Below are 25,865 nucleotides of genomic sequence, written 5' to 3' on the forward strand. Positions count from 1 at the left end.
TATAAATTGGGGTCCCAGAGATAGAAATGCCATTAAATGGGGGTCCTTAGCCTAATGCATGTCAAACTGAGGGTCCTTGAAATTAAAATGGTTGAGAATCACTGCTAGAGCTGTAAAGAAAATCTTCTCTTATGGGGGTCCCTGGCATATCTTTTCAAATGGGGGTCTGTGGCCTAATAAGTGTCAATTTGGGGGTCCTTGACATGAAAAAGTTTGAGAACCACTGTCATAGATAGTTGTTTATTTTGGTCATTAAAAGCGTATCAATACAAAGCCTTCATTTGTTGTCATAACAAAAAACAAAAAGGTGTAGGCTGAAGCCTTAGCTTATTGTGCCTATACCCTTTTAACCTTTGAATAACCAACAAGAACTATGTCAGACAAAATGGGGTACTACAGCAGTGTTAACCCATTGAGACCTGAAGCCGATTCTACATGTCTCCTAAATCTCAACAGTTTCTGTATCAGTGGTGCTCAATCTTTTTCATGTCAAGGACCCCCAAAATTATATGTATTTGGCCGCGGACCCCCATCGAAAATATGTTGTTCCAGGGACCCCCAGAAGCAAAGATTTGAGTTACAAATGTTCGCTTTAAAAATATATATATTCAAAGATTTGCACACATTTTGATTTTTCAAAAATAGCAGATCTGCTATTTTTGAATAGCCCAAAGTGTAAAATAATGCTTTTTTAGCTCAAATCTAAAAATGAGTCAGTTCCAGGTCTTAATGGGTTACTTCAAATTGCCATAACTCGGTGAACCATTGCTCTGACCAGCGTAATATAGCACTAGATTTGAAGGCTACATAGTGGCCTATTTGCACTATAGTTGAAACTTCCTAGAAATGTAGTCGAGTCAAAAGAACAATACTTGTCTTTGAAATGTAGTGGAGTGGAAGTATCCAAAAAATACAAATATTCAAGAAAAGTACAGATACTTTTATTATATATATTTTTTAACTTAAGTACAGAACTCAAGTACTGTAAATGTACTTCATTACTGTCCACCACAGTTTTTTTGTGCGATTGTGTTCCGTTCCATTGAGTGTGGCTGCGCGCCAGGTGTGCTGCAAGTTTTGTCTCGTTGACCATATTAACCCTTTAAGACCGGGAAAGCATCATTTGTGTCATTTTAAGATTTCTCATGCTATTCAAAAATAGCAGATATACAAGATCTGCTATTTTTGAAAAATCTTGAAAAAGCAAAGGGTGCGAGCAAAGATTTGAGTTACAAATGTCCGCTTAAAATCAAATATTTGCACACATTTTCATGATTTTTCAAAAATAGCAGATCTACAAGCTCATGGCGCTATGAGCTTGTAGATCTGCTATTTTTGACTAGCCAAAGAAATCTAAAAAGACAGAGATGCGTTCCCGTATTGAATGGGTCAAGGGGGAGACCTCAGCAATGTAGCTATTATTTAAATCACAAGCTTGTTAATACTTTTCATTCGTTCAATATTCAGAAAACCCACAGACAGAGTAAAAAAAAAAGGCAAGACGAATAAGCTGTCGATCTGACATAATGGCGTGACATCACAGCAGCTCAGTGCTCGATGCTCTCATAGACTTCAAAACTATACTGGAGGCCGTGTTCCTCCTGGAGGCCTTCTGGTACACCTGAAACCCTGCAACACACAACACATGACATATTACATACTGTACACCTGCAACACGAAACACATGACATATTAACAGGGGTGCACATAGCTTTTTAGGTCTAGTACTCAGAAGAGCACCTGGAGATGTGACTTGGTGCGCACCAAATAAATGGTCCCGTCCTGTTTTGTCAACGGGGGGGGGGCTGCGCGAGAAGAAAAAGGACGCTCTACACTCCGCCGATTTTCGCCGTTTCTTTTTTCTCACGCTGTTAGGTAAAGCCCCCAAGGTTGGTGCCCTGTGCTGCGCTGCTTTTATCCGCCAGATTGGGACGTTCACGGCATATATTGCACCATTACGGTGCGTTCATCATCGGCGACGAGTGCCTCTAACAGCCGCTGCTGGCTGCATGCACGCAGCGAGGCGATGCGAAGCAACACTCACACAATCACGTGCAGCATGCGTCCTCTACCCCTCCGCCTAATGGCTGTCCATGGGCCCGACGTGTGCTTTAGCGTGATTGTGTGAGTGTGGCTTCAGGAAGTAAATTCCTTGCCTCGATATCCAGGCTTTTATTTTTTAGTTTTGCTAAAAAATAAAAGCTTGGAAATTGCTGTCCCAGCTGTTGGTACGCAAAAGCGCCTCGCGTCGTCTGATGTGCCGCGCATTATTTATTTTGGGTGCGCATGCGCACCTGCGCACCAGTTATGTGCACCCCTGCATATTACATACTGTACACCTGAAACCCTGCAACACACAACACATGACATATTACATACTGTACACCTACATACTGTACAAGCTCATGAGCTTGTAGATCTGCTATTTTTGAATAGCCAAAGTATAAAAGGGTAAAGTGGTTCAAATTATTGCGATGCTCTATTAACAACCCATTAAGACCTGGAACGCATCTGTGTCACTTTAGATTTATTTGGCTATTCAAAAATAGCAGATATACAAGCTCATAGCGCGGCACCGAGTGCCGCGCTATGAGCTTGTAGATCTGCTATTTTTGAAAAATCGTGAACAAATATTTTTTGTATTTTTTTTTTCAAAAAACTGTTAGGATTTAGAAAACATTTTAAGAATCGGACTCAGGCCTTAATGGGTTAACACATTTCGCTAACGCCCCCACACAGACCCCTGGGGGTCCCCGGACCCCCACTTTGAGAACCACTGCTTCCAGGGGTTCATGTGTAAAAACTCACCCAGACAGGAGGCGGTATTTGTCGTCGGTGATCTCAGGGATGAAAGTGTCACAGTCAAACTGTTTGTGGACGCGGGTGACAAACAGCCTCCTGGTCCCCGGGCTCTCCATCATCTCCTGGGGGGCCCACACATCACAGCTGCATCAACACACAATGTCTGCCTGTCTCTCTGCCTGTCTGTCTGTCTGTCTGTCTGCCTTTCTGCCTTTCTGCCTATCTGTCTGTCTGTCTGTCTATCTGCAGTGGTGGAAAAAGTACTCAAATCCTTTACTTAAGTAAAAGTACCAATAATGCAATATAAAAAATACTCTGTTACAAGTAAAAGTCACAAATTAAAAATTTGCTTGAGTAAAAGTACAAAAGTATTGTCATCAAAATGTACTTAAAGTACCAAAAGTAAAAGTACTAAATATTTGAAAATAGCCTCGGTATAAAATAGGTTTAAAGTGGTTAATGTGTGTTTCATTATGTCATAATTTATATCTGAAAAGTAACTAGTTGCGAACGCGGAAGGAGGCTCCGCCCAAGTGGAGCTTACTATGAAAGTCTGCTCGGCTTGTGTGTGTGTCTGTCTGTCTGTCTGTGTGCAGTGCACTGCCTGGGTGTGGCCGACAGAGGGCGCCAGAGTGCAGCTACAGTCAAAACACAAACACACACACACACACACACACACAGAGTCCGTAAATACACAATATTTTCGAGCTGCGTTCGCTTCCAGCGTTCGCGCGTCTTACTTGTAACTAAGGGTTTCAAGTAAATGTAGTGGAGTAAAAATACAATATTTGCCTCTGAGATGTAGTGGAGTAGAAGTAAAAGTATTGGATATAAGGATAAGGATAATTCCTTTAACAGGTCCGTTCATGAAAGTCCTTGCGGTCTCGTTTAACTAAGCTATGATGACTAAAACTATGACTACATATATTGACAATTTCATCGACAAATCAAAACTAGACTAAAATGTTAGTGAGGGACTAGAGGAGAAGAGATCCAGGAGAACTAAAAGACAAGTCATTTTATGTTTGGTAGCACTCGGGTGTTGCACTCTGGAAATAGCCGATCTACAACGGGTCGCAGCGCGACGCGTTGTTGTGAGCTTGTAGATCGGCTATTTCAAGCATGCAACCAAGTGTAAAATAAGCCATCAAGGCATAAAACATTCCAGATGACTAAAATATGACTAAAACTAAATGGAATTTTATTCAAAAGACTATGACTAAAACTAAATCAAAATTTGCTGTCAAAGTCAACACTCTGTCTGTCTGTCTGTCTGTCTGTCTGTCTGTATAGGACTGACTCACTCACACCATATCGTAACTGTCGGATGTAAAACCCTGTATGTCCAAAAATATTACTTTTCAGGAAACAAAACAAAAGAATTGCACCGTGTCGTGTGCTTGTGGATCGGAAATGTTTTGCTACAGCTGCGCGATACTCTTGTGAGACAAGGTAGGGCATTAAAGGGATAGTTCACCCCCAAAATGATTGTTTTTCTATCGATTAGTCACCCATGGAGACTTGAATTAATGGATATTTTTTTGTTTTTGTGGCATTCATAAGCCAATAATTTGATGACCAGCGGACCGGTATAGGCAGCGGTTCCGGTAGGAGAAACAAAGGAGACTCTTTGTGTCTCCTACCGGAACCGCTGCCGGTCGGCGTTTGTAGAATCGGCCTCCGGTCTTAACCCATTAAGACCTGGAACTGTGTCATTTTTAGATTTTAGCTAAAAAGTATTATTTTACACTTTGGGCTATTCAAAAATAGCAGATATATAGATATATATATATATTTTTGAAAAATTGTGAAAATGTGTGCAAATCTTTGAATATATATATTTTTAAAGCGAACATTTTTAACTCAAATCTTTGCTTCTGGGGGGTCCCTGGAACAAAATATTTTGATGGGGGTCCGCGGCCAAATACATATAATTTTGGGGGTCCTTGACATGAAAAAGATTGAGCACCACTGATATAGAAACATACGTTTTTCAGAAAACTGTTGAGATTTAGGAGACATGTAGAATCGGCTTCAGGTCTCAATGGTCTTAATGGGTTAAGAGTAGAAATACAGAGATACAAGGTTTCTGCCTCGACAGATACAATATGCTCTCACACTCATCCTTGAGCTGGTCGCCATGCCAACTGAACTGACGACAAAGGGAGTGTGTGGTGACAAAGGTTCAAACTTCCACATCACAGGCGCCTGAAGATGCACCGTCATTTATAACCTTTTAAGACCGGGAAGGCATCTGTGTGTCATTTTAAGATTTCTTTGGCTATTCAATAATAGCAGATAGACAAGCTCATAGCGGTATGAGCTTGCCGCGCTATGAGCTTGTAGATCTGCTATTTTTTGAAAAATTTGAAAGAGTTTTTAAAGATTGGTGCAAATCTTTGAATATGTATTTTTTAAAGCTAACATTTTTTACTCAAATCTTTGCTTCTGGGGGGGGGGGGGGGGTCCCTGGAACAACATATTTTGACATGGGGGTCCGCGGCCAAATACATATAATTTTGGGGGTCCTTGACAAGAAAAACATTTGAGAACCACTGATATTATAGCAACAAAAATATCACACTTTTTCAAAAATAGCAGATCTACAAGCTCATAGAGCTATTTTTGAATAGCCAAAGAAATCTTAAAATGACACAGATGCGTTCCTGGGCCTTAAAGGGTTAATACGTGTCCTACGCGTTGTGAGCTTGTAGATCGGCTACGCTGAAGTAGGACATTGATTTACGAAAACATTTACAAAAAGTCGAAACATGGAGAAATGAGGTTTCTGCCTGTTAAGAGCTTGTGAAATAATAACTACATTGAATCGGATTGTGACTAAATAATAACTCCATTGAACACAGGTTCTTTGTTCCATTTGGTTATAATGGAGACGCGAACAAAAGTAGCGGTTTTGGACATGCAAGGTTTATCGCCTGACAGCGGCGAAATTCAAATGTCCTTGAAATGGAATCAATAGATCATATCAGCAGCTCGTCCTCGTGCAAGGAGCTGTTTCATGGCCAGTGCGTCCGGAGATATACTGACAGTGAGTTTGTAAGTTAATAGACAGAGGTGCACATAACTGGTGCGCAGGTGCGCATGCGCACCCAAAATAAATAATGCGCGGCACATCAGACGACACGAGGCACTTTTGCGTACCAACAGCTGGGACAGGAATTTCCAAGCTTTTATTTTTTAGCAAAACTAAACAATAAAAGCCTGGAGATCGAGGCTAGGAATTTACTTCCTGAAGCCACACTCACACAATCACGCTAAAGCACGCGTCGCCCCCATAGATATAGAAACCTAGATACCTCATTGGCCTCTGCAGTTCGTTGGAGCGACCTGTTTGGTATGGTGGGCGCCATATTTCCGGGGGGAACGGGCACTGGTCTTCACGTCCTTACGGCATGAGAGAAGAAAAAACGGCCAAAATCGACGGAATTTGGAAGCAGAGCGTCCTTTTTTTCTCTCTTTTTTTTTCTTTTTTCCAGCTATATCCTTATTGAAAAGACCATGCTGTTCCCGCCCCAGTGGTATAATGGCCTATGTAAAGAGTGTGACCTAGGACATTTTATCTACAAGCTTACAATGTCACGCTGCGACGGGTTGTGAGCTTGTAGATCGGCTATTTTCAGCATGCAACCAAGTGTAAAATCAGCCATTATGACGCCATCAAGGCACCGCCAAAATACATTCTTTGTCAACAAAATCAACTGTACATTTAGTCGCCTAAAATCTTATGATGATTAGTCGACTAGTGATGTCCAAAAGATATCCTTTATTCTGGGTGTTTTTGGCTGTCAGCAGATGATGTGGCTGCCAAGCCTTCGTCCACAGCATTGTCCTATCAGAACCGCTGACTGCTTTGCCTATCAGAAAAGGCAAAGCAGTCACACGGCTCGGACTTCCTTGTCAACTCAATGTCACCTGTACACATTAAACCCATTAAGGCCTGGAACGCATCTGTGCCACTTTAGATTTCTTTGACTATTCGAAAATAGCAGATATACAAGCTCATAGCGCGGCACCGAGCGCCGCGCTATGAGCTTGTAGATCTGCTATTTTTGAAAAATCTTGAAACATTTTTTAATTTTATTTTTTTCAAAAAACTGTTAGGATTTAGAAAACATTTTTAAGAATCACCTCAGGTCTTAATGGGTTAACTCTCTCAGTGCCACACAACGAGATATCCTGAGTTTTTTCTGAATGCCCTCAGTGCCAAGAACGAAAAATCACGAGTTTAAAAAAAAAATATATATATATATATATATTTATCTTATTTTTTGGGGGGGGGAAAAATATCAGAACCCAAGATATCATTATCTGAAGATTTGCAGCTCCATCCACTCCTTGTTTAACTTATAACTGAAAAAGGCTGTATCTTTTTTTTACTTTGAAAAAATAAAATAAAAAAATTGCTGGCACAGTATGAACATATTTTTTTTATTTCATTGGCAATGAGAGAGTTAACATTGATAATGTAACGGTACCTTGTAGAGAGAACTGCCTCCTATGACCCAGACCTGGTCGGCTCTGTCTGCCATCTCGGCCGTGTCCAGCAGGCGGAGTGCTGAGCTGAAGTCAGAGGCCAGGTGGTGCGCGCCCGGAGGTGCTTCTCTGTGGGGTTGATTGACAGCTAGTCAGTGCATGAGCTACAGCTAATATATTTAGCTTTGGCCCTAATGCAAACCAATCTAGAAATATGTCAGGTGTTTTTTTTTCCCCCCGGCTGAAAACTCCTAACCCATTTAGACCGGGAACGCATCTGTGTGTCTTTTTAAGATTTCTTTGGCTATTTAAAAATAGCAGATACAAAAGCTCATAGCGCTATGAGCTTGTATATCTGCAATTTTTTTTTTAATCGTGAAAGTTGCTCGCCTAAAAACACTTCCAAACGCCAGTATGGTTGGGATCCGGAAACCAGAGGAACCGGATCAAACATTGAGAAGCCGGAATCAGTTCCATCACATTTGGAACCGTTTCCAGAACCGGGTTGTATCACACTGTCAGAGCTGCTATGTGGACTTCACGTCTGCTATACAATTACAATGCTGGTGGTTCTCACACTTTTTTTATTTCAAGGACCGTCATAACTCTTGAGAGTGTACAAATAAGGGTCCATTTGGTTTCCATTTGTACACTCTCACAGTTACAGCGGGGCCGGCGCCACGGCGGTGACTGAGGGGGCCTGGCACCCTCAGTTTCAAATTGTGCCCCCTCAGTTTATGTATTAACATTATTATTTTCTTGGAAATGTATTTTTTTATTTTTTTATAATTATTTTTTTGATAAAAAAAAAAAAAATCAGTAAAATCAGGCAAAAATAAGAATTAAATAACATAAGCCTAACCTAACCCTAACCCTAAAACCGAAATAAAGTAACAAAAAAAAAACGGCCAAAATCGCGCACGCGCGGGTCGGGACACATGCGTCACCCCTGGTGTGCACCCTCACAATTTTCAACTGCACCTTTAAGTCATTTCATCCTGGCGCCGGGCCTGAGTTACAGACCTGTAAGGGTCCATTTGGGACCCTTCTATGGTTATCATACAATTATTTGTATGATAATTCATCGTTAAGTAACATGTAATGATTGTGACACAGCCCAATTCACACATACTTGAGTTCTCTGCTGAGGACGATGTTAATCCTTCCACTGAGCGGTCGGTTCTTCTCTGGGATGGAGAACCACGTCTTTCTGCCCATGATCACCACGTTCTGTTTACCTGGAACATACATGATCACCACATCGTTCTGTTTGCCTCGAACAGTGGTTATCAACCTTTTCAGGCCGTGTGACCCCCCAAAATAATCATATTTGAACTGGGGAATACAAGAAGACTCACCTCAAGACAAACTCACCTCAACTGAAAAAGGAATACTCACCTCGGGGGTAGGAACAGTCACCCCGGGGGGTGGGTAAACTCACCTCTTGACCTGAGAAAACTCACCTCGGAACACTCACCCCGGGGGTAGGAACACTCACCCCGGGGGTAGGAAAACTCACCCAGAAAAACTCAATGGTGTAATGTACAGTGAGTTTTTGTTTTGTGGGTGGGTTTAACCTTTCCCCTCTACACCAAGTCTGTATGTTTAAAAAAGGCACATCTACCGGCTTGTGAGCTTTCCTTTTTCACAGAATGCTTTCATAATGAGACACGTTTAATCCATACTGGATTAAATTCTGTCTTTGAAGGTATAGAATTACCAAATTATGTTGTTCAATGATATATTTGTGTTTAAAATACACACACACACACACACACACACACACACACACACACACACACACACACACACACACACACACACACACACACACACACACACACACACACACACACACAAAGAGTAAGGCATCAAAATGTACCAAAAGTAATATTTCTAAAAACTAAAGTTCTCAAACAATGCATGTGTGCAATGCAATGTTCTATGCTGTTATCATTTATACCAGCAAAGTAGTAGGTAACTAAATATCCTAGGTAAAAATAGGGAAAAGTGTTTAATGCATGTTTTACAATAGTGAAATGTATATCTAATAGTAACTAAAGTTCAATAATGCTTACTATAGTGAAATGTATATCTAATAGTAACTAAAGTTCAATAATGCTTACAATAGTGAAATGTATATCCAATAGTAACTAAAGTAACTAAAGTTCAATAATGCTTACCAAAAGCTTTTCTCACAAATGTGTTCACACAGAAAACAAAACATTATACCTGTGTTTTACCTTCACTGGAGTTTTTCTTCATTTTTCTTTGTTAAGTAAGTATTTGTTTGCATTATACACATTGGAATGTTCACTTTTCTGATGAAATCTACCTTGTATTTAAAGCACTTTAATTAGCTAAATGTAATTTAACAACATACATTGACATTGGAATGTTCATTTCTCTGGGTTCCTACCTTTGTTTGTTTGTTTGATGGGGGCACAGGAGTGAAGGGGAGGAGGGGGGTTGACCACTTAACACTAATATCCCATTCCACTTAATGATTCATTGTTTGATATCTAATAGGTGGATGGGGCAAGGTGTGGAGCTGGAGACACATAGCAAATGACCATGCTATTTGCTATTTGCATTCCTTGTTCACTTTTCTGATGAAATCTACCTTTCATTCATTCTGTGAAAATGGAAAGCTATTTAAAGCACTTTATTAATTCTATACCTTCAAAGAAAGAATTTAATCCAGATATGGATTAAACATCATTATGAAAGCATTCTGTGAAAATGGAAAGCTCACATTATGAAAGCATTCTGTGAAAATGGAAAGCTCACAAGCCGGTAGATCTACCTTTTTTTAAACATTGGGGTGAGTATTCCTACCTCTGAGGTGAGTCTTCCGAGGTGAGTTTTCTCAGGTCATGGGGTGAGTGTTCCTACCCCCCGAAAATCTTGGGGGTGAGTATTCCTACCTCTGAGGTGAGTCTTCCGGGGTGAGTATTCCTACCTCTGAGGTGAGTTGGTTTTGAGGTGAGTCTTCTTGATACCGAACTGGGGACCCCCCACCTCGACAAGCACTTGGAGTTGAGGCATTTGACTCTTGTTCCACAGATAAATATTGTCAAAATGGCCGATCTACAAGCTCACAACAGAGCTTAGCTATTTTCAGAGACCATTTTTTATAGTATAGTTTGTTGATTACTTTTTATGCAGTAATAGTATTTTTTTATTTCATTTATTGCATTATTTTTTTCTTAAACGGTCTTAAAAGTCTGTAAATTGTCACTTTACTGTCTTCTGGGGACCCCCCCTAAAATCCTGTGGGGACGCCCCTGGCGGTCCCGACCCACATGTTGAGAACCACTGACCTAGAACATGATCACCGCATTCTGTTTACCTAGCCAATCACAACTCACATCCTGTTTACCCAGCCAATCGGGACACACTGAATGATGACAATATCCTGTTCGACTAGCCAACACATAGAATGGTAGCGTCAAGATGGAACAATCAAGGTCCAATCGCCTTCTAAAAGCTGGGGATATGTGCATATTTTTAGCCTGGTTCCAGACCATAGACCCCGCCCACTCTCTGAGTGAGCTCCTCTTGGTCTGGTGTCATAATGTGAGCCTATGGCTTTTCACGGTAGAAGAAAAACCTGTCAAATCAGAGTCGGAGGTGGGGGTGGTCTAAAGACAAGCCAATCAGCGAATATCTGATAAAACAAGCTGTGCGATGACGTCAGATGTAGACGTTTCCTTGGATCTCTTGTGATTGGTTTAGGGCAATTTGAATCCCCTCCCCCTGGTAATCGCGGACATTGCAGCCAATTTCAGACTGAAGCTCCACGCAGCTTCAGGCTGATAATCAGGCTAGCATATTTTAGCTCGGGTAGAAACTGTTAATTTTCAGGAAATGGAAAAATAACCTGTGTTACAATGGCTCATGTAGTTATTATTTAGTCCCAAGCTCTTGAAAATGACTTTTGGTTCAATAATTTGGAAATCCCCCACACACACTTGTGGGTCATTTTATCGTCTACTCAGGCTTTTGTTAACAACCCGGACAGTTTTTAAGTTGCTTGATTTAGTATTTAGATATTTGGTATTCATTTTATCAGACACGCCCCTTTCCTATACAAACCCATTCTAACTTCAAACTCCATTTTAACCATGTTAGATTAATCGGAAAGTAACACCTGTCCTTGGTTCTGGTGACTGATATTGTCCTTCTAATACGTGAGGAGAGCGTGTTTTTTTTTTTTTAATTACTTTTTTCATTTATTTGTAATATTTGTTTTGGAAAATGAAACAAATAAAATACAATAAAATAAATTGATTAAATAAATGAAATAATAACCAAAAAAACATGGACTCCTCACGTATTAGGAGGGCCATATGAGTCCAAGGACGGGTGTTTTTGATGAACTGTCTGAATGGAGTTTGAAGTTACAATGGGTTTGTATAGGAAGGGGGCGAGTCTGATAACATGAATATCAAATATCTTAATACTGAATCAAGCAACTTAAAAACTGTCTGCGGGGCTCACAAAAGCCTGACGTAGACGACAAAATTACCCAATGTTTTTTGTGAAATATGAAATATCCCTTTAACCACTGTCAAACCTGACCTCCCTATTTTCGACATGACATTATAATACCTCAGTAATGAACATTATGTCGGGTGGAAACCTTGCATGTCCAAAATCATTCTCTTTGTATAAAATAGTGAAAATAGCCGATCTTGTAGATTGGCTATTTTCACTGCTTTGGTGCGATAGTCTTTTATGACGGGGTAGGGCATCAATTTTCCCCAAAAAAGCCCCAAAAATGTAATATGGAGCTACGAGGTTGACGAATAAGTAATTTAATGTGATCCATAAACATCAGTTACCTTCAGCAGATGGAGTTGATGTCATCTTCCGGAAATGTTTGAATTCATTACTGTAATAAAATAAAGAGCAAAAAAAAGCGTTTTACTGTCAGTGTCACTAATGTTGCAGTTTATTTTAATTGATTTATCTATACATTTTAAATTACATCTTTTACGCTACAATACCAAATTAAACATAATGCAAACTTCAAAACGTACACAATATGGAAAAATACATTTCATTGTACTGTAAGCTCTGTGTGTGTGTGTGTGTGTGTGTGTGTGTGTGTGTGTGTGTGTGTGTGTGTGTGTGTGTGTGTGTGTGTGTGTGTGTGTGTGTGTGCGTGCGTGCGTGCGTGCGTGCGTGCGTGCGTGCGTGCGTGCGTGCGTGCGTGCGTGCCTGCGTGCGTGCGTGCGTGTCCAGGGACCCCCAGGGGTCCTTGTGGGAGTTCCAGGGGGTCCCCAGCAAAATAACGTTTAACCATTTTACATACATGGATACATTTTCCTCCAATTATCACTTGAGGCATTCCAGCCAACTCTACTTTACTGTTCCCACTTTTTCAAAAGCAACAGCCAAGAAAGCCTTTATGTTTAAAGCTCCCTCAGATTGGAATAACCTACCGGCAAATATTCGTTCCATTTCATCTTATTATCTGTTCAAAAATATGCTGTCTTCTTATTTTGAGAGTGTATGCACATGTCTATAACTAATTAATAAATATAACATTGTCATATAACCTCTATTAATCACTCTAAATATACTGAAATTCACAATATTGATCTGTCTGTGTTGACTTAATGATCCATTGTTATGCTTTACATTTTCTGTTGTTTTATGTGTGTATCCTGTCATCTGTCTTGTTGTTTACTTGTTTGTCATATCTGATATGTTTGTTGAATTGGTTGTTGTAATTGCTTTTTGTTGTTTAATGTTTTGTTTCCCCCTCGGTTTTCTTTTTTTTTTTGGGGAAAATGTCTATAAAGTGTATCATGTACCTATAATCCCCTCTAAAATGAGATGCTACATCTCAAGGGGCTATTCCTAATAAAGAATTTCAATAATAATTGTAACTATTTTATATATACTTCAGCTTTTCGAAAAACGGCACCAAGTGCCGCGCTATGAGCTTGTAGATCTGCTATTTTTTTTTAAATCGTGGAAACTTTGTGCAAATCTTTGAATATACGTTTTAAAACGGTTTGTGGCCGAATATATAATGTAGGGTGGTCCTTGACATGGAAAAGTTTGAGAACCACTCATATACTCATATAGCAACATTTAGAAGACATTTGTAGAAGCAGAAGCAAAGATTTGAGTTACAAAAGTTTGCTTTAAAAATATGTGTATGTTCATTGATTTGCACTTAATGTTTAAAAAAAAAAAAAACAGATCTACAAGCTCATCAGATCTACAAGCTCATAGCGCGGCTGCGGGGCACTCGGTGCCGCGCTATGATCTTGTAGATCTGCTATTTTTCAATAAACTAAGAAATCTTAAAATTACACAAATTATGCTTTCCCCGTCTTAAAGAGTTAACACTGATTGATTCCCCAAATAAAGAACAAAACGTGTCAATTCAATAAAGGAACACTTCTTTTACTTTCCAAATACGGGACAATTGTGTCTTTCTAAGGGACGGTTGGCACATACCCCTAGTTCCCTGTCACTTTAATTCTCTCACGCGACGTCTTGTGCAACAATGGACTGTGGACTGTGGACATTAAACATTTGTGAAAACAGCAGATCTACAAGCTCACAACGCGTCGCAATGCGACGCGTTGTGAGCTTGTAAATCTGCTGTTTTCGCTGCTTTTGTACGACACTCTTGTAATGGTGAAGTAGGGCATTTAATAATACACGAAACAAACGTAAAAAGTTGAAATGTGGAGATACAGGGTTTCTGCCCAACGGCAATGTATGCTGTCTGATGGTATAGGTTTCTCAACGTGCGGCCCAGGGACCATCCAGGGGTTCCTGAGGGGGTTGCCAGCTAAATGACTAATAGTACATCTTCACTAGTTACAAGTAAATACAACTACGGAACTTAAAATACCTATTTTGATCAGTTTCACCGTTATCTTATCTCTGTATCTGCAATAGACTAGACATACAGACACACAGACAGGTCTATACCTACAGTAGGCTGGACAGACAGACAGACAGACAGACAGACAGACAGATCTATACCTACAGTAGGCTAGACAGACAGACAGACAAACAGACAACCTACAATAGGCTAGCTAGACAGACAGACAGACAGGTTTATACCTACAGTAGGCTAGCCAGACAGACAGACAGGTCTATACCTACAGTAGGCTAGACAGACAGACAGACAGACAGACAGACAGACAGACAGACAGACAGACAGACAGACAGACAGACAACCTACAATAGGCTAGCCAGACAGACAGACAGACAGACAGACACAGACAGACAGACAGACAGACAGACAGACAGGTCTATACCTACAGTAGGCTAGCCAGAGACAGACAGACAGACAGGTTTATACCTACAGTAGGCTAGCCAGAGACAGACAGACAGACAGACAGACAGACAGACAGACAGACAGACAATACAATACATTCAGGACCAAAATGACAGACATATCAGATCAAATCATGTCTTTGAAATTGATTTTTGATTGATTTATTTTTATTATTTTTTTATTAGGCAAAAGAATGTAAAACAACTAAAAATAAAAAGGTTCTTAAACTTTAAAGGATTTTACACGTTTTAGTATCGCTGCTTTATCCCACCAGTGTGCGTGCGTAGCTTGTAGATCTGCTCTTTTGTTGTCCTTGTCGCGAGATTCACGTACCTGAGTCGTACGGGATGCCAGGGTAAGTCCCCGCCGTTTCCGATGCCCATATTAGGACACACGGCCACAATGCCGTTCAGGACGCGTGACATTCTTTTATAACTTATAATTAAAACGATTAAATTATTAAAAATAATTCAGTTAGTGTGAACATATACACCAACCTGGTTCAAAGGCTGCCACTCAAATAAGCCGAAGAGAGGAAGTGATCATGTGATCGGGAAGGTGTACTCTTTGGCTCCGCCCTCTAGGTTGCCTCATTCTAGAATGGGGAATCTCACTTCCAGCTGAAACAGTGCGACTTGAATATAAAGTTAAGACTTTTTAAAGCATTTTCAGCCAATTGATTTCTATTATCTACAAGTACAATGTCTCGTGAAATGTGATACATAACCAAATGTGATATATAACGCCCTAGAGGGCGGAGCCAAAGAGCACACCTTCCGTATGTCACTGATCACATGACCCCAACAATCCATTCTCCAGTTCTAGGCGACATAGAAGGGGGGGGGACTTTTTATCTTATTTCCACACAACAACTCTAAGGTATATTATGAAATGGTTCAATGTTGAAAATAAGTGGTATCCCCTTTAACATTGATAGATTCCCCAAATAAGGAACAAAACGTCGGTTCAATAAAGGGACACGTCTTTTACTTTCCAAATAAGGAACAATTGTGTCTTTCTAAGGGACGGTTGGTACAGACCCCTGTCACTTTAATTCTCTCACGCACCGTCTTGTGCAACAAACATTATTGACTGTAGACTCTGAACCCAGCCCAGCAGACAGGACTTTTCATTACTGTGGGATGGAAAAAGCCGTTCTTTTTTTATTATCATTTTAAAAAACATGAAAACATTTGTGAAAACAGCAGATCTACAAGCTCACAACGCGTCGCAATGCGACGCGTTTTGAGCTTGTAGATCTGCTGTTTTCACTACTTTTGCACTACGCTCTCGTATGGTGAAGTAGGGCATTTAATTCATGAAACAAAGGTGAAATGTGGAGATACAAGGTTTCTGCCCAAAGGCAGTGTATGCTGTCTGATGGTACAGGTTTCTCAATGTGCGGCCGCGCAGGGGTCCCTGAGGGTTTTCCCAGCTAAATGACTGATAGCACATCTTCACTATTGTTAGTTTGTTACAAGTACATACAACTACAGAACGTACACATGACTATTTTGATCAGTTTCACCGTTATCTTATCTCTGTATCTACAATAGGCTAGACAGACAGACAGACAGACATGTCTATACCTACAGTAGGCTAGACAGACAGACAGACAGACAGACAGACAGACAGTTCTATACCTATAGTGGGCTAGACAGACAGACAGACAGACAGACAGGTCTATACCTATAGTGGGCTAGACAGACAGACAGACAGACAGACAGACAGACAGACAGACAGACAGACAGACATGTCTATACCTATAGTGGGCTAGACAGACAGACAGACAGACAGACAGACAGGTCTATACCTATAGTGGGCTAGACAGACAGACAGACAGACAGACAGACAGACAGACAGACAGGTCTATACCTATAGTGGGCTAGACAGACAGACAGACAGACAGACAGACAGACAGACAGACAGACAGACAGACAGACAGACAGACAGACAGACAGACATGTCTATACCTATAGTGGGCTAGACAGACAGACAGACAGACAGACATGTCTATACCTATAGTGGGCTAGACAGACAGACAGACAGACAGACAGACATGTCTATACCTATAGTGGGCTAGACAGACAGACAGACAGACAGACAGACAGACAGACAGACAGACAGACAGACAGTTCTATACCTATAGTGGGCTAGACAGACAGACAGACAGACAGACAGACAGACAGACAGACAGGTCTATACCTATAGTGGGCTAGACAGACAGACAGACAGACAGACAGACAGACAGACAGACAGACAGGTCTATACCTATAGTGGGCTAGACAGACAGACAGACAGACAGACAGACAGACAGACAGACAGACAGACAGACAGACAAACATGTCTATACCTATAGTGGGCTAGACAGACAGACAGACAGACAGACAGACAGACATGTCTATACCTATAGTGGGCTAGACAGACAGACAGACAGACAGACAGGCAGACAGACAGACAGACAGACAGACAGACAGACAGACAGACAGACAGCTCTTTACCTACAGTGGGCTAGACAGACAGACAGACAGACAGACAGACAGACAGACAGACAGACAGGTCTATACCTACAGTAGGCTAGACAGACAGACAGACAGACAGACAGACAGACAGACAGACAGACAGACAGACATGTCTATACCTATAGTGGGCTAGACAGACAGACAGCTCTTTACCTACAGTGGGCTAGACAGACAGACAGACAGACAGACAGACAGACAGACAGACAGGTCTATACCTATAGTGGGCTAGACAGACAGACAGACAGACAGACAGACAGACAGACAGACAGACAGACAGACAGGTAGGTCTATACCTATAGTGGGCTAGATAGACAGACAGACAGACAGACAGACAGACAGACAGTAAATGCATTCTGGACCAAAACGACAGACTTACATCAGATCAGATCAGATCTAAAAATAAAAAGGTTCTTAAACTGCCTTTAAAGGGTTTTACACTTTTTAGAATATCTGCTTTATCCCACCAGAGAGAGAGAGAGAGAGAGAGAGAGAGAGAGAGAGAGAGAGAGAGAGAGAGAGAGAGAGAGAGAGAGAGAGAGAGAGAGAGAGAGAGAGAGAGAGAGAGAGAGAGAGAGAGAGAGTGTGTGTGTGTGTGTGTGTGTGTGTGTGTGTGTGTGTGTGTGTGTGTGTGTGTGTGTGCGCGCGCGTGCGTGCGTGTGGGGCTGTGCGCGGATCAGATCAGATCTACAAGCTATCAATGGGCGGCGACGCGACGCGTTGATAGCTTGCAGATCTGCTCTTTTCTTGTGGTTGTCGCGAGATTCACGTACCTGAGTCGTACGGGATGCCAGGGTAAGTCCCCGCCGTTTCCGATGCCCATATTAGGACACACGGCCACAATGGCGTTCAGGACACGTGACATTCTTCTATAACTTATGATTAAATCGATTAAATGTCATTAAAAACAATAGAAATGCGCCAGTTCAGTGAACATAAACGTCAGCCTGGTTCAAAGCCTGCCGCCCAAATAAGCCGAGGAGAGGAAGTGACGTCGTCGTGGCACACGGTGTTGCCATATTTTGAGAGATAAACAAGCGCCAGGTCTAGGAAAACAAGCCCAGAAGAAGCAACTATAGGCCCCATAGGGCACGCCGCACTACTAGGCCATTATGAGAACTTAAAACCTATACTGTATACATTGTTACAGCAGATCTACAAGCTCACAACGCGTCGCATCGCAACACCTTGTTTGTGCATAGCTTGTAGATCTGCTATTTTCAAACAGCCAAAATGTATAGAGTTTAAGTGGTTACTTTATGTTTAGCAATAAAAATTACTAAATCTAAAAAGTAACTAGTAGCCTAACTAAAGTTTTTAAATAATTGTAGTTGAGTAAAAGTATAATATTTGCCCCTGTGAGATGTAGTGGAGTAGAAGTAAAAGTACTGAGAATTGGAAATACTCCAATAAAGTAAAAAATACCTCAGAATTGTACTGCAGTAGGCTACAGTACTTGAGTAAATGTACTTAGTTACTTTACACCACTGCAAATATTAATCTGTGGGTCCAAACCATGACATGAAAACATTTGAGGTTAAAATAATATATAACTGCAAAATAACAGTTATAAAAAAACTGGCTAAAATAATAATTCAAAACTTTTTATACGCTAAGCCAAAATAAGCAACTTACACTTCAGAAACTAGCCCAAAAAACGCAACCACCATTTTTTACAAGCAACGTTTACAGAATAATAAGCCTAAAGTCGCTTATAATAAGCAGACATGGCAACACTGTTGGCACAGCGGAACGCTACTGGTGGAAACAGTCTATGCATCCCATGGCCCGAACGGACGACGCGTTGTAATTGGCTAGTTGGTTGTCCAGGCGACCGTTGATGTAACGTTGCCTAGAGTGGTCCATGGGATTTATGTAGATGGAGACAGTTGAACATATTAACCACTAGAGAGCGGTAGAGTACTGAGTAGTTTCCTGCACAATCTGTACCGAGCAGTGGTGAGCTGTGGATTTTTGAACTATGGGTACTCTATTTTATGACGTCACGTGCGCGCGCACGTGCACGCGCGCGGGCACGTGCGTGAGCAAGCATGTGCACATAGCCACTCAGCTCAGTGCTAGTTGAAATACTGTATTCAACATGTGATTATTAATGTATTTATATTTCTTATTATTTTGTTGCATTGTTAATTTGTTGTTTTTATTTTTGTTTCAATTAATTAATTATTTTATTTTCCTTTTGTTTTATATAAAAGCCCTTTACATAGATTCACCCACACATAAGTACTTAAAATAATCAGTCAACTTGTCTTTACTTTAATAACTTTTTTTAAGACTTACATTGCTTTCAAAACAGTGTTTTTTAAAACAAGTTAAAAAAATAATAATACCCTTTTGCTACTCACCAAAACAAAGACGGTTTTATGGAGTTCAAAGCCTACTTTACTAAATGGGAACACTGTGAGCCCCCACCTCATGTCTAAAATACACTTTTTGTCCAGAAAAGAAAATATTTCACCGGAATTAAAACCTGCTTTTGGTTGCTCCACGTGCCCTCTACAGATCTGGTCAATGGAATTTTCCTATTGACCAGATTCTTCCTTCAGGTGAAATATTTTCTTTTCTGGCCAAAAAGTGTATTTTATACGTGAGGTGGGGGCTCAGAGTGTTCCCACTTAATAGAATAGGCTTTCAACTCCATTAAACCGTCTTTGTTTTGGTGAGTACCAAAAGCGTTTTTATTTTATTTTACTACAGACGAGAGGCTGCGCTACCGCGGAGCGAGGGGAAAGAATCTAAAGTACCATAGCGTTAAGGAGAACTCCTTCTAACGCTATGGACCAGAGCTAGATAAGGATACCTTTGTGAGTGTCTGGTAGGCTACCAGCTCTTGTTATGCAAAGCAGCCAGGTCGTTGAGTCTATAGACGGGTTTCCGAGCGACGTCATCACAGAGCAGAATGCGCAATCTGCGCATGCCTGGGGGTAAGGCGCGTTCGAAAATACAGCCCTGAGCGGCAGTGAGCGCACTGGCCAATACAAACTAATAGGCGAGTGTGCTCCGGTGCGTAATTTCCAAACGCACCCATAGGCTTCCCCCGCATCTGCGCGGTCATATTCCTCTCATGTTTACTAACAGGAAACCTGTCTATTGTTTAAGGTGTTAAAAACGGCTCGCCCCTGAAGGTGCGTTGTTGTATTAATGATTGACTTCTCGCGGGCGGCTGACGTGTGTGCTCGCGAGTGCATGTGGAGCTGCTCGTGCATGTGCACGCGCCAGTCCCCAGCCCCCACAGTGTCAGAACTAAGGGTACGCCGTACCCCCCCGTACCCCCTACAGCTCAACCCTGGTACCGAGTATACTTCTGGACCAGTGGTTCTCAACCTTTTCAGGCTGTGAGACCCTCCAAAATAACTAGGGACCCCCACAAAATAATCATATTCGAACTGGGGAGCCCCCAAAATAACTGGGTACCCCCCCCAAAATAATCATATTCGAACTGGGGAGCCCCCAAAATAATCATATTCGAACTGGGGAGCCCCCAAAATAACTGGGGACCCCCACAAAAGAATCATATTCGAACTGGGGAGCCCCCAAAATAACTGGGGACCCCCCAAAATAATCATATTCGAACTGGGGAGTCCCCACAATAATCATATTCGAACTGGGGACCCCCACCCTGACAAGCACTTGGAATTGTAGGCATTGCATTTAGTTTGACTCGGTTCCACAGATAAAAAAAATGAAAATAGCCGATCTACAAGCTCGCAACGCCTTGCGTTGCGAGCTTGTAGATCGGCATTTTCTTACATCTTATATAAGAAATATATCCATCCATCCATCCATCTTCAACCGCTTATCCGGAGTCGGGTCGCGGGGGTAACAGTTCCAGCAGAGAGCTCCAGACTTTCCTCTCCTGAGCAACACTAGCAACTTCCTCCTGGGGGATCCCGAGGCGTTCCCAGGCCAGTGTGGAGATGTAATCCGCCCATCTGGTCCTTGGTCTGCCCCGGGGTCTCCTCCCAGTGGGACGTGCAGCGAGGACCTCCCTAGGGAGACGCTCGGGAGGCATCCGTACTAGATGCCCGAACCACCTAAGCTGGCTCCTTTCCAAGCGAAGGAGCAGCGACTCTACTCCGAGTCTCTCCCGGGTGACCGAACTTCTCACCCTATCTCTAAGGGAGATGCCAGCCACCCGTCTGAGAAAACTCATTTCGGCCGATTGTACCCGCGACCTTATTCTTTCGGTCATGACCCACACTTCATGACCATAGGTAAGAGTAGGAACGAAGATTGCTCGGAAGACCGAGAGCTTTGCCTTCTGGCTCAGCTCTCTTTTCGTCACAACAGTGCGGTACAGCGACTGCAAAACCGCTCCTGCTGCTCCGATTCTCCGGCTGATCTCCTGCTCCGTCCTCCCCTCACTCGTGAACAAGACCCCGAGATACTTAAACTCCTTCACCTGGGGCAAAGCCTCATTCCCTACCCGGACTGCACAATCCACCGGTTTCCTGCTGAGAACCATGGCCTCAGATTTGGAGATGCTGATTTTCATCCCAGCCGACGCACACTCGACTGCGAACCGATCCAGTGAGAGCTGAAGGTCCCGGACCGATGGTGCCATCAGGACCACATCATCCGCAAAAAGCAGTGACGCAACCCATAGCTCACCGAACCGTATACCCTCTCCGCCACGACTTCGCCTCGAGATCCTGTCCATGAATATCACAAACAGGATGTTATTTGACAATTTGGCCAATGTTTGACCAGTTTTTATAGTAGGCCTATAGTTTGTTGATTGCTTTTGATGGAGTAATGGTATCTTTTCATTTCATTTATTTATTTTAAATGTAGGTAAAGGTCTTCAAGGTCGTAAAAGTCCTTTACCATCATCTGGCGACCCCAAAAAAAATCAAGTGAGGACCCCCTAGGGGGGTCCAGACCCACAGGTTGGGACTGCTCTACCAACCACTGCTCTAGACGTACTGCACATATAAACAGAGATGCTACCTTAAGACACATTTTAAATCTGAGGCTTTTTTTTGGGTATAGCCTACTGTTTAAAATAGCTTTGAGAAAAATGCTGCTAATGCTGCTCTATGCACAGCAGCCATATTATCACTTCCCTCACAGGTGTTACCAATGATACTAATGAAGGCTCTGTTCCATTTAGTGTAGCACAGTGGTTTCCACGACCCCCATAACTCTGGAAGTGTACAAATGGAACCAAATGGACCCGTACACTCTCAGAGTTACACACCCGCAAGGGTTAGTATTATTGGTAACACCTGTGAATGTCTTCATAATATGGCTGCTGTGAATAGAGCCTATTACAATCCCGATGGTTCTTAAACTTTTTTTTTATTTCAAGGACATGTAAGAGTCCCTTTGGAACCCGGTTACATGTCGCCTTTCCGACATGTCGCCTTTCTGACGTTAACGAACCCTATACCTAACCCTAACCCTAACCATAACCGCACGCGGAAGCCACTAGTCGGAGTGGCGAGATGTCGGAATGCAGACATAACCCATTTGGAACCATCTGGACCTCACTTTGAGAACCATTACAATAATATATATTATGCATTACTGTATGCATGATTGAATTTGTGTTCATCAAATACTATAATGAAGCCCAAAATGATATTGATTTATTTTTTTATAGGAATCATTAAGGAACCCCAATTGTTAAAATGCTAAAGGATCCAACCCCTAGTTATGATGGAGCAAACATATGAGAATGACACATACAAATGGACTTGATCAAACTATTTGAAGACCTCACTTGTTTTTAATATTGAATTTAAAAATAATCACCAACACAGAACTAGGTAGCAGTGACCAACGGGTCAACAGAAGAACACAATTGAATTCAATGGAATACAGAGTAGAGGAGTAGATCATTTAGAAGCTTTCATCAGATGCTTGTTGGAAACTGACATCATCAGGCGACTCCCACCGACCTGACATCATCAGGCGACTCCCACCGACCTGACATCATCAGGCAACTCCCACCAACCTGACATCATCAGGCTCTGTACAGAGTACAGAGCCTGATGTTGCTCGATTCAGTATTTAGATATTAAATATTCATTTTATCAGACACGCCCCCTTCCTATACAAACCCATTGCATCTCCATTTTAACCATGTTAGATTCATCAAAAACACCCGTCCTTGGTTCTGGTGACTCATACGGCCCCCCTAATACGCGAAGGGGCCGTGTTTTTTCAATTACTTTTTTCATTTTGTTTTTATATTTTTGGGGAAAAAATAAAATAAAATACAATAAAAAACAAATATGGAAACACGGTCCCCTCGCGTGGGTGCAGTACGTTAGTCCGACAGCGCATTCCTCCGACAGCGCAGCGCTCCGACGTTTCCAATACTAAACCCGAACCAAACCCGCATCCTAACCCTAACCGCACGCGGATGCCACATAGTCGGAGAAAAGGTCTGTCGGATTAACGCATGCCTCCCCCCTCGCGTATTAGGAGGGCAGGGTGAGTCACCAGAACCAAGGACGGTGTTTTCGATGAATCTAACATGGTTAAAATGGAGTTTGAAGTTACAATGGGTTTGTATAGGGGTCGTGTCTGATAAAATGAATATCAAATATCTAAATACTGAATCGAGCAACTTAAGAACTGTCTGGGGGGTTCACAAAGGAGTAGACGATAAAATGACCAAACGTTTTTTTGAAAGTGAAATATCCCTTTAACTGTGAATGAAGAATCCAAAACATTCCTCAACAAAAAATGAGGACAATACTTGATGAATAGAAGTAAATTGGAGAACAATTTTAACAACAGCAAAACAATATAAAAAAATCAGTTAGTAAACTCCACTATCGAGGCGCCCCTCCTTGGCCTCAAGGTCTGCTGAGTCGGCGCGCCTCCGTCATGGTCCAAAACTATACTTTATCGGCGAAAAAAAGTAGTCCACGGTTGTATGAAAAAGTAATGTCCCAAGCGGGAGTCAAACCCATACTCGCAGTGATAGTGGATGGGGAGTCCAATGATTATCGAAGTGCGCCACTGAGGCTGGTATGTATTTATATTCATGTTGTCGTAGTCGTCGTCCTCGCATCGTAGCCCCGCCCGAGCCTAAAAACAAGCGCTCCACTTCCAATCTACCTGGAATGCCATGCTGTGACATATATATATGTAATTTCATATTTATAATATGTTTCAGATATAAAAAAACAACAGAGATTATTTGAATCTGTTGCGGAGCTCCTGCTCAATCTTCAGGCAGATATCCTGGGTCAGTTCCTTGGATATGCTCTGGAGCACATCGAAATCCTCAACAGTATACACATGGGTCTCCTTGGGGGCACTGGCAATGGACTCCAATTCCGACCGGACAGCATCCTTGACGCCCACGGCGAAAATCACCACGTCAGCATTCCTCAGCTGGTTGACTGGCTTTTTGAAGGCGTCCGAGGCTTTCCCATCGGTGATCAGGATTGTGACGCGAAGGACGTTGGGTCGTGCCCCTTGGGCAGCCTGGAAGATCTCCTCCCTCACATAAGTCATGGCCCTGCCCGTGTTAGTGCTGCCCCCTAGATAAGAGAGTGTCCTCACAGCGTTGACCACGGCATCAAGGTCACGGTGGGTGTTCAGGTTGAAGTGGGTGCGGGGGTTCCGACTGTACTGCACCAAGCCAATCTGGACCTTGTGCGGCCCGATGTTAAAGGTGTTCACCAGCGCCTCCAGGAAAACCCGTACTCTGGCAAAGTTAACCGTACCGATACTGTATGAGCCATCCACTAGGAGCACCACATCAGCCTGCATGTCCACTCCAAGTGCACATTCTGAAATTAAATGGATGAGAATGTGAGAGAGAGAGAGAGAGAGAGGTAATTTTCAAAAAAAAATTGTCCTGCAGGGAGCCGGGTACCCATGGATACCTGACGGTTACCCGCGTTTGACGGTTGAACAGTGGATAGTGGAGTATAATTTGTGAAGGGCTACGTCAGGCCAGTTTGGTTAATGTCATGGAAGTTTAGTTAATGGCTATGCCGTCTGCAACAAGTTTTAAGCTTGAAAGCCGCAAGCTTGGCACTTCCTCACTTAGGAAACACTTGGACCACTGTGGAAAACCAGGTGGTTATGGGACAATTGATAGATACTTTCCGAAAAGCAAAGAAGGCCCCCTGCCACCAAACCGAGAGGACAAGGACACTAAAACCAAGTTATCAGTGGAGTTTGTGCCTCAGGACGTCCGGTCGTTTGAAACTCTTCGTGGAGAAGGTTACAGTGCACTAGCGCAAGGTTTGGTTGACATCGGGCCTAGGGCAATCACGCACACGCTTCGCGCATGCACCCCCCCCCCCCCCCCCGCATTGACGCAGCCCCCCCCCCCCCCCCCCACCAAACTTTGTCGGCTAGCGCCGGGCTTGCATGTTGCCAGAAAACCCTGACCCCTAATTTTTCAATATCGAAAAATTAATTGAGTTGAACTTGTGTTACTGATTTACACTAATTCATAACCGATATAATGGTATAGTTGTTTTCACTAATGGTTGAGTTGTTTTACCTGGTAATGTAGTTGCAGTGACTGGTGAAGTTACAGTAACATGTGGAGATGTTGTAGTGACTGGCGGTGAAGTTGCGTTGACTGGCGGTGAAGTTGCATTGACTGGTGTTGAAGTTGCGTTGACTGGCGGTGAAGTTGGGTTGACTGGTGGTGAAGTTGCGTTGACTGGTGGTGAAGTTGCGTTGACTGGTGGTGAAGTTGCGTTGACTGGCGGTGAAGTTGCGTTTGTTGGTGG

At 42.4% G+C, this 25,865-nt stretch overlaps 1 protein-coding gene across 3 annotated transcripts; it reads right to left on the reverse strand.

Moving 5' to 3' along the window:
- Positions 1-1,017: 1,017 nt before the first annotated feature.
- dhfr (dihydrofolate reductase) lies at positions 1,018-18,100 on the reverse strand. 3 transcript variants are annotated; one of them, XM_084054315.1, is made up of 6 exons: positions 17,904-18,100; positions 12,144-12,193; positions 8,429-8,534; positions 7,299-7,425; positions 2,809-2,924; positions 1,018-1,629 (listed from the first exon to the last, which is right to left on the reverse strand). In XM_084054315.1, the coding sequence occupies exons 1-6, from the start codon at positions 17,993-17,995 to the stop codon at positions 1,548-1,550; spliced, it is 573 nt and encodes a 190-aa protein (XP_083910441.1). In that variant the 5' UTR covers positions 17,996-18,100; the 3' UTR covers positions 1,018-1,547. The 3 variants fall into 3 exon arrangements, with proteins under 3 accessions (XP_083910441.1, XP_083910442.1, XP_083910440.1); XM_084054316.1 differs by lacking the exon at positions 17,904-18,100 and adding an exon at positions 14,945-15,062 and having other exon boundaries at positions 1,018-1,621; XM_084054314.1 differs by lacking the exon at positions 17,904-18,100 and adding an exon at positions 14,945-15,062.
- Between the last annotated feature and the right edge of the window lie 7,765 nt (positions 18,101-25,865).

Source organism: Gymnoscopelus microlampas (genome assembly GCF_963454915.1).
Source record: "Gymnoscopelus microlampas genome assembly, chromosome: 4".
Taxonomy (NCBI): domain Eukaryota; kingdom Metazoa; phylum Chordata; class Actinopteri; order Myctophiformes; family Myctophidae; genus Gymnoscopelus; species Gymnoscopelus microlampas.

Bases quoted from the DNA above. Each gene is read 5' to 3' on its own strand.
- dhfr (XM_084054315.1), bottom strand. From the start codon at position 17,995: ATGTCACGTGTCCTGAACGCCATTGTGGCCGTGTGTCCTAATATGGGC. The intron at 12,194-17,903 runs GTACGTGAATCT...ATTTTATTACAG, and splicing joins TGGCATCCCGTACGACTCAG to TAATGAATTCAAACATTTCC. The intron at 8,535-12,143 runs GTAACTGATGTT...TGTATGTTCCAG, and splicing joins ATCAACTCCATCTGCTGAAG to GTAAACAGAACGTGGTGATC.